Source organism: Gnatocerus cornutus, chromosome 2, assembly GCF_029298725.1.
Source record: "Gnatocerus cornutus isolate USDA-ARS CGAHR chromosome 2, icGnaCorn1.1, whole genome shotgun sequence".
Lineage (NCBI taxonomy): Eukaryota > Metazoa > Arthropoda > Insecta > Coleoptera > Tenebrionidae > Gnatocerus > Gnatocerus cornutus.
The window spans coordinates 6,309,193-6,323,762 of NC_142234.1; the positions used below are offsets into that span (position 1 = coordinate 6,309,193).

The window sequence follows — 14,570 nt, forward strand, 5'->3', positions numbered from 1 at the left end:
GGTGTCGAGAAGTCACCTATTTGATATTTCATAACTACCGACTTGCTTGAATAAATCAACCGCGAAATTTTTGCCTTAACTTCATAACTTTCTGACTAATGTAATAAATTCGGCGCAAATGCGAGCGTACTGAAAATTCCGGAGGTATAGTTGGGCTTCTGACTGGATAATTTTTCAGTGTTGTCTGTTTTTAGGGCTTCCATTTAGTTATGTAAGCTGATTTATGGATCGTTTATTTTTGCATACTGAGGCTTGATGCATTTTCAGTTTTGGTCATGGAGACTAAAAATATCTTTCAAGAGCATAAAGGTCAAAATCATTTTCTCTGTTATGATTATTACAGCGTTGAATTTACTCCGGATCCCCGGAGAGATCCACTAAAGACCTCGATCGTCTTATAAAGGCCCTTCTAAATACCAAGTTCACCCAAAAGACGGATTAAATTTCCGTCATAATACACAAATATTTACTGTAAGTTTGGACGGGTGCCACAAAGATGGTAAATACCTCCAGAGGTTGTGTAAGAGGAGTTTCAGTGGGGCTCTGACATCTTTCGGAATAAGGTGTATGCACTCGCACTTCAGCCAGAACATCTCTGGATCCATCGCGAGACAGATTTGAGTCGAGTTCATCCCTCGAAAATCCCCCGCCTTTTTGAAAACTTGCCGATTTGAAGCCAGTATTTAGGGGATATCTGGAGTTGAGTCCGTCTCTGCATGGACCCGGGCCACAGTTGGACGATTGTACTGTAAATACAGATCCAGGTCGCCGGCGCGGGTCACCTCTGGCGGCGGCCATCACATAGCTCCACATTGCAGGGCATTGCACGTCCTCACTCTCCTGCAACAAGAAATATTTTGGGGTATTTGTGGGGAGGAATTGCTTTTAAAGTTAGGGAACATTGCGCGAGTTATTCACCACAAAAATGTTGATAAACATTGGAAATCCATTTTTCATGTTGGAACAGGACAATTTTCAATTATTTCAGTGTCCAAAAAATATTCAAGACCAAAACTTATAGGGATTTTACATATTTAAACAAAAATTTAATTCACTACAACCTGGAATGTTTGAACAAAAGCTCACCTTTTATTACATTCTGAACTTAATTTGTATTATAATTTAGAATTTAATAATAAAAATTTATTTGTAAATCCTGCAAATCGTTTTTAGTGGGTAAATTACTTAAAACGAATTGGTTGTTTTATTTTATTCCTATATGGAATGTTTGAACAAAGACTCTCCTTTTATTACATTTTAAACTTAATTTGAATTAAAAGGTAGAAATTAATTAATCACTAAAAATTAGTTTTATCTACGACCATGCCAAAACTATCGGTGATAAATAACAAATTTTTGCGTTAGCTTCTAGAGCTTTGTCAACTATGAGCGTATGCAAATTTTCTAAATTTTATTTTTAAAATTAAAGACGATTTTGGGGGTGGACACAAGTGTTGCCGCACCCTGTATAACATACTCATTATATCACAAGTGATATAATAGTAATGTGTCGACACATTACATCACTCATTTGCCATTAAAAAACTCAATTTGTCAAAAAAATTTAGTGTAGTTTAGTTTGGTAAATTGTAACAAAAGTTTCCATTTTTTTTAGCCGTGAGGGATCGTAGACAAAACGTGGTAAATCACACGAGAGCAAACCATTTCTCTCACTTAAAATATTTATTAAATTCTGTAAATCGTTTTTAGTACATAAATTGCACAAAATGGGTTGTTTGTTTTACTTCACTCCTTTTGTAATTTAGAATATTAGTTTTAATTTAATAATCCAAATGAGTTATAAATATGGAAACCCTTTTTGGTAGATAAATTGCATAAAATGGATTGTCTGTGGCTGTATATTTCTTTATAAGGAATGTTGTTAATGGTCTGCTTCATTCGCATCAAATTAGCTGATTGAATTACACTGAAACGCCTGATTTTATTGGGGTAAATATTTGTTCAAACATTTCAATTATTCGAGAGAATTTTTTTCTGAACGCAACATTGTTTGGAGCATTTTTTTCACAATTTGTGATTGTAAAACATAATTTTGGGAATCAGTCTAAATACACTGTACTTCCTGATCTAAGCAGAGTATTACTGAATTATAAAGGCCTCTGACAAAACCGGATTCAGCCAAAGCACCAAAGTGCAATTTTGTCAGACAATGACTGGTTCTGAATAGTATTGTGTCCTTTTATTCGTCTTTATCTTCGATTAAAATTATTTTAATTAAAGTCGGATATTAAAATATAGAATAATCACATTTCTTGGTAATTATTACTTTAGATTACACATTTTACATTGTTAAATTTATAAAGCTGCTTACAACTTCACGAGCTCGTTAGCTTGTTTCCATTGTACAAAAGTTAGATACTCGAATAAAGATTTAACACCCGACTCTGCGATAAAAATAAAGAAGTAATTTGTGATTGAATAAATTACAACCGCGGCTTTCTTTAGCATGAGATTTCAGATTCCCAATTTCGTTTAACTAACTTTGTAATTTCTTGTGATGCTCAAGTCTTTGAGAGCAACAAAAGTTTGGAATAAATTCTCGAAAGTCTCAAAAATTTAACTTAGATTACACCCAAGTTCATGAATTTAATGTATGAAACTCTTTTTTTGTTAGACATGAGATTCTTCATTTTTTTATAAATTATTCAGCAAAGTGGGGCTGTAACGTTTTCATTTTCAACTAGAAAAATTAAGTGGGTGCTATAACTCATCTCACAGAATATCAGAGTCATCAAATTTATCTTTTACGAGGCAACATGGGTGTCATCTTTCATTTCAGGCATTTCGAACAAAGTACGAACTGGAGTATAAAATTAATCTGTCAGGAAATGACAATGAATCACGCAATTCTTTTGAAATCATAATCATGAACTGGTAATTGGGTTTCACTGCAAAATCTATAAAAATGATATGGTACGTGTTTACTTGAAGAAATGCAGAAAGAATCACCACCGACAAAGAGTTTCAAGATAAAATTTAATCCATCCTGCGCCAACAGATATCGCTTACGTGCCCGTGGAAAAAAACTGAAAGGTTGTTATGTAACATTTTCTGGAATTTACATTCTGGTTCGAAGACGGAGACTACGATAAGTAGATCAAGGTTTGTTAACATAAAAAACTTTAGAAGTTTTCGGAACATGAGCACTGCACATACATTTTCAGCATTTATAGCAAATATTTTAGGTCGTAGGTTACGTTCGTACTACTGACCTAAATTTTGTTTTTACAGAGTTTCTGAGGAAATTGTTGAGATACGTACGCATTTGATGAATTTGATTTGGAATGTTTTGAAGGAACTTTGTAATTTATAGACTGTTATGAGTTTTTATTGGGAGAAAAGCGAACTTTATTGTTTCGTTTTTTATGCTTAGATTATACAGATTACATGATGTGGGGGAATTTTATTAATGATTAATGAATTGGTCTATTAATTCCAAGGTCGGCATATCTAAAATAGCGATAACTTGCTTAATTTTATCTCATCGCTAGTAATTGGTTTGCATGTTTTGAGGGTTAATAGGTAGTATATTATGGGACAAGTGGTTGAAATGAAATTTTAACATTGATAGTCAGCGAAACAAGTTGAAAAAAGTAACTCGAGACCTTGAAATTTTATCAGCCACGAGGTGCATATACTATTTTTTCTACGATTTTTTAAAATAAACCTTGATTAACAATAGTTTTTGGTTTTGTACAACTTTTGGCAACAATTAAACATGATAAGGAGCTTCAATTATAAATTTAGCTATAGAGCTTTCATAAAGGTTTTAGATTTTTTGATTGTCAAAATTTCAATTTCAATGTCTTGAGTAGAAAAAATATGGTTATTTACATTTGAGCAATTGTAAGTAGGATTTTACGTCTCAACGGCAATGTTTACTGCATGAGCCGCAGGCGAAGGTGGCATTTGCTATAGAGGCTTAAAATTCTTACAATGCCAGATTTGTAAAAATCTTTTTGACCGATAAACCAAACAATCTAAAGCCGAATTAAGAATGTTGATTTGACACATCTGAGAATTCTTTGACAACGACACTTGCAATTTTCACATCTTTCAATAGATGGCCCCACCAACTTGATTTTTAAGGTAAAAAATCTTCTTATAACAAAACACCTTGTGTATACTATAATATTTTGCTATATAATCTTTTGCTATTTTCTTTTTAAATGCGTCTGAACGGCTAGTGTAATTTGACTTTTTTGCCGAACTTCGTTAACTTTTCCGCACTGATAGTGGAAAAATAAAGTTACCATTGCCATTTGTGCAACGGACAAGTGCTTTACAATTCAAAAGATCAAAAAAGTTTTTTGTTATACGTTGGCACTTTCACTATCGACTAGATATAAAAAAAACTGGTATTGTTCTTTAAGAAAATGTTTTATGATTATCTCATCTAGCATCTAGCATATTATAGTAAACTTTAACCGCAACATAACTGCGGAGACAAGACCAGCAATTTCATTTAATTATTACTTGAAAGCAAACTACTTTATCTTGCATTTAATCTTAGGAAATGTTGTACTCAACGAGTTATTACAGCAATAGAGAATTCCAGTTTCTCCTTTTACTCCCACATCTTTTTATTAGTTGTTTTTACCGAATAATTGAATAAAAGTATGATATCTTCAATGGAAGATTCTACAACAATGTAAAAACATCAGATAAGAAATTTTGTGTTAACGGACTGGTCAGAGGTTAAATTCACAGGGCTTCAGATTACGTAGCTGTCTCTACCTCTAGAGAATTAATGTCGCGTTGCTAAAGTTACTTTAATCTAAAATGACAAGAGTTTAGATAAATTTCAGCTTCAAAGTACGGGTATTATATTCCAACTGGTTCTGTTATATAAATCATTGATGGACCTTTGAGTATACAGTTTATACCAGAATAAGACTTTAAGTTTTTTTCTATTCCTTGCAGTTTGATGTTCCACTTATTGACAAATAAAATTCCGAATTTTAAGCTCCAATTAAAGCTAATTGTCCCACTTACTTCCGTCATTGTTTACCGAAATAAATCAATAAATTGAAAGCGCTAACATCACACTTAACTCACTTTATCCAACAAGCCCTTGAGCTCAGTCATAACTGTCTTAGATGTATGCTAAACACATCAACCTTATCAGTTCTACTGTTATTAGCAATTTTATTTGAGGGATGTTTAGTATTATCTCTTATCAAACAATATCAAGTGCCAAAATAAATATGCGATAGTATTATTATTGAGTTTCTATAATTATACCAGGAAAAATAATCCATTTGTTTAATTGGACAGAGTTACATAATTGCCTTGTATAATGTATGGAGCTCGTTTAATATAATCGTGTGTACCTAAAATTATGTCAATGCAATTTTCACTGCACGAGCTCGAATTGACGTCTTAAGCAGATTAGCTGGAGTAACCGGAGAGCTCACATCCGGGAGCTAATATGTAGATATCCCGCTAAGCACTGGAAATAACGTGCCAACTTTCCCTATTTTAATTAATCGATTTGAGTAGAATAAACAAGGGAGGTGCGCAACAAGTTTCTTTTGGATCTGCGAACTAATAAGTTAATCCTATCGATAAAATAAACTAATTAATAACTAGGTATTTGGAGCAGTTATTTCACGTATTGTTTGGACATCCAAATATTTTACCCAAATAATCTCACAGGTGATTTAATGGGTTCATGTCCGGGGAGCTTAGCGGTCACAACTTTCTCCGAACACCAACCCTCATCAAGTGCTGGCTGCACTCCCATGTGTGCAATGCGGCCGTGTATTGTCGTCCACAAAAATGAAGTTATCTACATGTTCTTGGTTTAGAAGAAAATGTGTGCATGAAAATGGTTTTATGATTAAACGTTATCCCGCCGCAAAACATTTCTGTACCCTCTTGATACCTATCGACTTGCAAGCGACGGTCATCACTTTCACTTCTTAGCTTGAAGCGCGATTCGACGCTGAAAAGAACATTTTGCCATTTGAAGATGCACTCTTTTACGATGGGATGGAAATTCCTCGCCTAGCATTTCGGCAACAATGGAAGTTTGAAAGTCTTAAACTCCCAAATTGGCATCACCAGTTTTTTTATTCGGGTTTCTTATGAGTTTTAATTAAGTTCAGATTCTAATTCACAAATTAAAAATTTTAGAGTCAAATATTTTTAAAATTGGGTAAATGATTGTTGGTTTAAATAAATACATTACATACTGTTCGCCCAACGATCTAATGCGATTATAGCTTTGACTTTTTCAATTCCTTTCAGTCATTTGGTCATATAATTTATCTGCCTTGAAATAAACCACAAAAATATTTTTTACCCAGCTGGTCAGCTTTACAAATCAAAATAATGAAATAATATATCTACATAGGTACTGTAATCCTTCGAATATAACAACCAAGAGTTTCGAGACACCAAATTTAGACTTTATTTTGAACATCAAAAATATTAAGTTGGTAATTCACTACCCACCACTTTATTATTTCGATCAGTTAGTTTTGGTTTCCATCGATTTATCGATTTATAGTGTTTTGCGATTGGTAAAAAACTTGACAGTCAATGTTGGTAGAACTGACATTTAGTTACCCTCTAGATCACAAGAAGCAAGAATAATAAGAAAAAAGGGAGAAAATGAAATAGGTAATATGACAAAATAAAGAACGTCATAGAATAAAGGAAATTTCAACAGAAAAATTAGCAGTGACTTTGGAAAATAATGAGATTTTGTACTAAGATTTAAAGCAAACTATAAATTCTTTGAATTTGTTATTTATTCATTGTTATTCAATATTACGTTCGTTCAAGGCAATAGGGCGCCACCGGATAATTTTTTGTTCGCTCAAGAAAAAGGTGGTGATTAGCAATTTGAAAATTACGTATTAATCTCTTTATTGAAATCAGTTGTGTTTCGACTTTTCGAGAAGAGAGTCGTTGTGATTGTGCTGTTCTGAGAAAAATTTTTGCAAGGTAGGTGGTAAAAATTCGTTACTTTGGTAATTTTGGTGCTACAGCTATGAAATTTGAGGAAATTATTAGTTCTCAATTGTACATTGTCTCTGGCAAATTGCAGCGTTGTAGATCGAAAGACACAAATTTTAGAAATTTTTATTTTCAAGGTGAACCCGAAATATGAGAAATTCTCTCTTAAAATTTGTAATTTTAGTAATTTTAGTGCTACAGCTATGAAATTGGGGGAAATTGCTAGTTTTCAATCGTTTATTAACTCTGCCAAATTGCAAAATTGTAGCTCGAAAGACACAAGTTTTAGAAATTTTTATTTTCAAGGTGAACCCGAAATATGAGAAATCCTCCTTTAAAATTCGTAATTTCGGTAATTTTGGTGCTACAGCTATGAAATTTGCGGCCAATACTAGTTTTCGATAGTTTATTAACTCTGTCAAATTGCAACATTGTAAATCAGAAGACATAATTTAGAAATTTTTATTTTCAAGGCGAAGTTGAAATATGAGAAATTCTCCCTTAAAATTTCTAATTTTGGTAATTTTATTGATATAGCTATGAAATTCAGGGAAATTGCTAGCTTTCGATCGTATTTTAACTCTGCCAAATTGCAGCAATGTAGATCAAAAGACACACATTTTAGAAATTTTTATTTTCAAGGCGAAGTCAAAATATGACAAACCTTTCCCTATAAAATTCGTAATTTTGGTAATTTTATTGCTACAGTGTAAACAATATACATTCCATTTGCAATAAGTAGTTTTAAATTTTGATTCGACCAATAAAAAGGGAAATATCAATGATAATCAATGATCCTTAAGACCATAATCCTTGAAAATAAAACGCAGGTCCAAAAACAAACAAAAAAGTGCATCCTTTAATCAAAGGATTACAGGATGTTTTTCTTTTCAATGTTTTTTTTTTCTTTGAATTGATTAGATTGCTTGGATTTTTATATTAATCCAATCATTTTTAGAATCGAATGTTCTAGAATCTAGGAATTGTTCAAATCCTGTAGTTTATACATGTTATGGCCTTTTTGATAATCCTAGATTCGATTTTAGATTAGTTTGGACGCAGCAGATTTATTCATAAAATATGAAGACTACAAATTCAAAATGGTGAATGCGCCGGGTCATTATTTTAATTTTAGTTGTCCGGTTTTAATTAAAACATAAACGTTGTGTAAACTGTATACATCTCTAGACATTGTATTAACCGAATTTTTATATACTTAGCTCCCAAAATTATTAACAAGCTCATCCATCATTCCCACTCACAAATTTAACTTAAAATTTCGTCTTGTCACGAGGAAGAGATAAAATTCACCGCACCATTTAAATTGCCAGCAGGACAATCAATTTTCGTTGCTGAAAGAAACTAAATTCTACTTCTCTATAACTCAAAGTATAAACACGTGACCTCTCTTGACTTTTCATTTTTGTTGAAAATATGAGTGATGTGTGACGATGACGTCTGGTGGAATACTCATACATCTCGGCGCCGAATATTCAGATAAGCTGACAGCAGCACAATCACTTTTTAATGAGGTGGTGACGTTCAATCGAATTTTATTTTTAATCGTCGGCCAGACTCAGTGAGCCAATAAATGAGGAGAGATGTTTATCATTTATTATGGGTTTTATGTCATTTAGGAAACGAAGTTAGTAAATCCTAGACCGTTTTCGTTAATGCTCCCTCGAAGTCACTGACCTGATACCATTATTTTGATCAGGAAGATTACACAGTAAACTGAAGCCGGCGTTTATTTTCTGCCTATAGAAACTCGCTAAATAACAGAGGTAAATGAGAAGCTGCTAAATAAACAGAAAGATGTAACAGACATCTGATTGCAGACGCAAGACCTTTAATTTTTATTTATTCAATAGTGGCAATCACTGGAAATATACCAATATTGCATGTTTTTGCAAGAACTAGATTAATGACTACCAATTGATTAGAAACATTTGTTAGATGAGGGGGTTGGCTCAGTTCGTTTTATTATGGCAGAAACGTTATACATTTCTTAACAAAAAATGGGTACATTCGTTACTGCCGAATAAATCACGACCAGTATAAACTTCTTTTATCTGCAATGTTAACGGAGAAACGAATAAACGAACTTTTGTTTAGTTCCAGACGTTTGAGAAATTTAATTCCTCCGCTTTTTCAGGTGGCATTGACTTCGAACTTGTACAGAATATCAAAGAGTTTTCCCAATGAAAAGAATCAAAACACCTAAAACCTAAAATAGGAAAATACATTTTGTGTACACAAACCATTGTTACTGAAGATTTATTTTTACCATCATGAAAACTTTGGTTTTAGGTCTGCTTTGATACATTCGTTACTTGAATGAGAAGCTAATTGGAAATTATAAACTCCCATTTATTTCCAGTGTATGCAATTGTCGTTATAAAAAGTTATGAGCCTATCAGTAGAATCTTTAACCTTCGGAAGTTTGAATTTCTGAGCAATAAATTAGAGATGTTATTGGATGAGAAGGGTTTATGACCTGGGGCAACGAACCTTGGAGGAAAGTTTTTGGGAGCTCTCACATTATAGCTTATCTCATTGATTCTATTATGAGCTTTACATTTCGCAACACGATCTCTGTAACTCGATTACTGTGGGTATTTTACGAGACGTTACATATAGATTAAAAGCTTTCTACTTTACCTTTGTATTTTCTTTTTATTATCTGGTAGCATAAAGGTGCTCCTTGAGATACGAGAAATTTTACACTCTTTTTATGGAGAACGTAAACTAAAAATGCTGGAAACGAGATTTCATGCATTGAAAATTTGTCGATATTCAACTTAGTAAAAAGATCTCTCCTAATTTTATTAGCTGTAGTCAAAACTACTAAAATAGATATCGAAAGAACGCGTAAAAATGAAATCTGCACAACTTTTCACTAGACAAAAACGAGCAATATGTATTCGTGTTTCATTTCACACTCCGATGAGCGCGATAAATAAAGCCAAGGGACACGTGACTAACAACTGTGAGCTTATTTGAAAATGAAAAGTGTAAACCACACATCAGACAATTGATTTTTTTGTTGTAATTAGCCGCTTTTTAATCTGCAATTAGTTTAATAAACAAGACTTCAAAGCATGAACTGGATGTGCTTTGTCTTTCACAATAGACGTTTAATTACATTTTCAATTTCACAAAATGTTGGCTATAAAAAACATTGTTTTTAACTCCTCCGACTTGAGTTTAATAAGCGACGCTTTTTACTGTTATTTTTGTGCAAGAACTCGTTTGAAGCTCACAATTACTTAAGTTTTATTAAAAAATTGTTATTATTGCAAATTGCATAGTTCGCAGACTTTGATTTGTAATGAACCAGGCAATATCTTATCAAATTGTTATTGGTGTTATCGACAGGAAAAATAATCATTTTTATATAAATATAACTGTTTTATGCTGGAAATGAAATGAAACGATATTGGACCCCTCTCAAATCAATTCATTTTCATTTTAAGCTATTGATTTTTATTCAAAGATTTTACCACATTGAATTTAATGCGCTTGGAATTCTCAGAAGAGGTTTGTTAACATAAATTTTGGAGGGCTAACGTCTGACAGCGTCAGTCAATTTATTAATAAGAATGGATGGTATTAAACTCTCTCTTCCTGGGTTTGAAATAATGACTTTAGTGGTAATCTTTTTATAGAAGAAATGCTACGTTAGTATAGTTAATAAAACTTGAAAAAAGTTTTAAAAACGTTGTACTTGTACGTTGAATTATAAACCCAAAGTACAATGTTCCATCTTAAGACTCCCAAGAAGATTTTCTTATACGACACTGGTCTAAAGCCTAAAATTAAAGATGTACTTTAAACGGATTATGTAAGAATGCGATGTAGTCCTTCTGCCTATTGTGGAAGGTTATCACAGAGAAAGAGGAGATATAAGATGCGAGCTACGATATTATTATTGGTTTATTTTGCACAGTTGTCTGCAAAACTTGGATATAAATGATGGTTTTGTAACTTAAATTGTTCAGAATTGATTACGAATAATCTAAACTACAAAAAAATATAATGTGGACTCAAAAATAACTATTAATTTAAACAAAGATATTTATTTGTAAAATTGGTGGAGGCGCCGGGTCAAAATATTCATTTAATTTGTGTCACAGTGTTTTTGTTTTCTTAAAACAAATTTTATAATTCTACATGTAAAATAATTTTGATTTCTTAATAATTACATTATTCGTAAACGGATCTGTAATTTCCCAGCAACTTCTTATCTTGTTTGTGAATTTGATTCAGTGATGCAGTTCAATTCAATTTACTCAACTGTTTAATGTCCACATATTTTTTATTTTTAAGCTCTTAAAAGTGCGTGTAATTTACAGATCATAACACTCTTCTTTGATTTCACAGAAGAAATAAAATGTACAATAAAAATGAAGATTAAACCAACTAAATGGGTTTATTTTAACTTCGTTATCTTTATCTAAACAAGTTTGATAATAATTATTAAATTATTATCACATATTCTGTGATCAAATCTTCGTGTTCGCAACAACAACACAACACAAACACTTTCCCCACACGAAACTTCGTCAAAAGTGCTGACGCTCATTAAAAAACTTTATCGTGGCTCTGATGATAGTAACCTTGCAGTCAGCATTTTTAAGAATTTTGCTCTGTAGGGAAAAAGTGTGCCACTGCCAGATCAAAAAAATTAAATTTCAACACCAGATAAACCCAAACCACACAGGATCTCAAACAAAATGATCGATAACTTATTACGCACGAAGAAACTTTTATATCTATCCTTACTGTCCGTTATGATTTTATAGAATGTTATAAAATATTTCTAAATGCTTTTTTACGAACTTATTGATTAAGTTACTGACGATTATAAAAGTAGTATCGTTGGAGAAACTCCCTGGAGTTTTTTAAAGTGTCAAGATAAAAAGACAATTTTCTTATTGTTGAAAAGATAAACTTTGTTTTAGCAGGTGTAGAGCGTTACATGAAATTACGTGAAAGAAATCTACTACTTTTTGTGGAATTGGGGACACCGACAAAAAGTTTCTCATTGTTGATTCAGTGGAAACGACGCTTAGAAGAAATAACAGAGAACAGCCTGTCTCAATCGATAGAGGGATAAAGTTAAGTTGCGATTTTAACTAACTGAATTTGCTACGAATTAAACTCAAGACTACGTTTTATTTAGACGAAAATGTACCTTAATACGCAATTGTGATGTTTTTTCCGAGTATCACTTTCATGTTGTTAATACATTTCGTTCTGTTACAAGCACTTTGAACAACGAGTTTAGATTTTTGTAAAGAAAACTTTGCAAAAGTTTCTATCCAAGCTGCGGCTTTCACATCAAACACAAAGCCATACCGTTTTATTTGAACATTTTTGGCTAATGTAGCAGACATTTTATAATTAAAACAGTTTTTATTCGCGATGCCTCTCGGAAAAAAATATTCCAAGAATCCTGCGTATTATACGATCTCGAGATCAAATCTCGGGAAATTTTAAGCATTATTAGCTGATTACTTTTATCAGAACCGGTTATTTCAGAATCCAATCTGTCACAACCCATAGCCATAAAAGTTGCTCCACAAAAGTGACGCAATAAAAACTGACGGCTCTTCCGATATTAATGATGTAAAAAACAAAAATACAAAATATCCAATTCTTCTCCGAGTTATTACGGAAACAATTTAAGGAACTCACTGTTGTTTTGCGTTTAATTAACTTGTTTTTAATGATTAATAAAGAAAAGAAACGAAACATTTAGTGCGAGCCATTCACCTCTTTCCGTGAATAGAGTGATTTTAATTAAGGAGAGGGTGTAAGAAAATTTAATTATTTGCACAGCTCTTGGTTTTGTTCGGGTAAAGTTTAAGTATTGATTCCAGAAGGAAAAATCAAACAATATGTGATTGTGTCTATATTTAAAGTCATAACGGCACTAAACTTTTAATTGCGATCGGTTTATTTAAACGATTTCTGTGGAGTTCCTTTCAATTAAATAAATTAAGCGTGTTGGGAAACAAACCAACGAATTAAATCTTGTCCAGTCACCATTGTTAATCCTAAACGTGGTTAATTAAGATACACAACTTTATTCCAATGTAATCTACTTTAATTAACGCTTAAAATTTGAACAGCTGCGTATTTATTTATTAATGAAACCAAGCGTTTTACCGATCGGTTTTTATACTTAATAAAGGTATCAATTTACATTTAACTAGCAGTTTAATTAGGGACACTAATGTGCCTGCCACTGATAACGAATTGTCTACAACCGGTGTCAGTCACGATAATTAATATTTAACTCGTTGTTACGGTACGAAATTTTTTGCACTATGAGAACGTGATCATTTAACTTTGCCTACAAATTATTCAAACAAAGTAGTGTCCAACAAAATCTACTTTGAGCAGTCAACGGTTTTGTGGAAATAAGCAAAAAGGGATTTGCCAAAGTATCTTTGCTCGCACTTCATTTCACGTATTTTCTTATCAAAACGACAATTGACACGGAATTTAGAGTCGAGGGGATTCAGTGTTATTCTTATCGGTGATACTGATTCCTCACATAAGGGCTTTGATCACATACGACCCAAAAAAAGCAATAAAAGAAAATCGCATGATTTTAGATTAAAGTGTTCGACCTTAGTTAATTATTAAGGGCATTCGTGGCTACCAGCGTTGTTTTTTCAACTTTCTACAGTCTGTGTTTACATTGTTGAAAGCGCCAAAGTCGTCGTCTCAGCACGTACCTTAAAAAATTTTCAACCACTTGAGTAAACAAGATTTACACTAAAACCACACACGCAATTTGAACAAAGTCTTCACTTTTGATTACGTTTTCGTGAAAAGCAACAATAATTTTTGTAGTTATCTAAGCACATGTAATATTCAGTAAGCGATTAGTCGACGCCAAACGATCCGACGCAACTGCTTCCATGCAGCGTCCTGACGGTGATCTTCCCACTCCCTGTCCAACGCATCCACGCTCTTCGAAAATCACTCAGAGCTTAAACATTTTAATTCGAAAAACTGTTTAAATTAACCATCACTTGGGATTTGCAACAAGTTTAGAATTAAGTTCATAAAAATAACGAGCAAAAATGTAATAATCTTGTGATTACAGCACAATTAGGACGAGACAAGACAAGAACGTGAATATTTACGAGGAAATAAATGAAATTTTTCTGCTTCCGTTTGCTGGTATTCATGGAATGTTGCTTAAATAAATCTTGAGTTTTGTATTCTTTGTTTGTTCTTTACATTTGTTAAATTGGCAATTTTAGGCGTGCACAAATGGTGGATGCGCCGGGACAATACAGAATAATTCGTTCGTTATATTATTATTTAAATTGACTTTACACTCTATTGAAATCGGGATAAAAAACCATTCAAAAATGTCATCACATACATATTTTCATGGCTTGTAATCGCTTTATTTTATTATGTGCTAATAAACACAAACAAGCCAAATCATTTCTCCATTTAGGTATAAAATATTAAATCCTTTAAGCTTTCCGTTTGTAGATAATGCGAAAATGAACTTACCAAGTGCACGGATAAACATTTCACGTCATAAATAAACT

General features: G+C 32.6%; 1 protein-coding gene across 1 annotated transcript in view; it reads right to left on the reverse strand.

Moving 5' to 3' along the window:
• The window catches only part of CngA (Cyclic nucleotide-gated ion channel subunit A), a 32,890-nt gene extending 18,994 nt beyond the window's left edge, over positions 1-13,896 (reverse strand). The window contains exons 1-2 of the mRNA XM_088030604.1: positions 13,737-13,896; positions 508-840 (exon numbers count right to left, since the gene is read on the reverse strand). Coding sequence (XP_087886730.1) covers positions 508-813 — 306 coding nt within the window. The 5' untranslated portion in view covers positions 814-840; positions 13,737-13,896. The remainder of the gene's footprint in view (positions 1-507; positions 841-13,736) is intronic.
• Between the last annotated feature and the right edge of the window lie 674 nt (positions 13,897-14,570).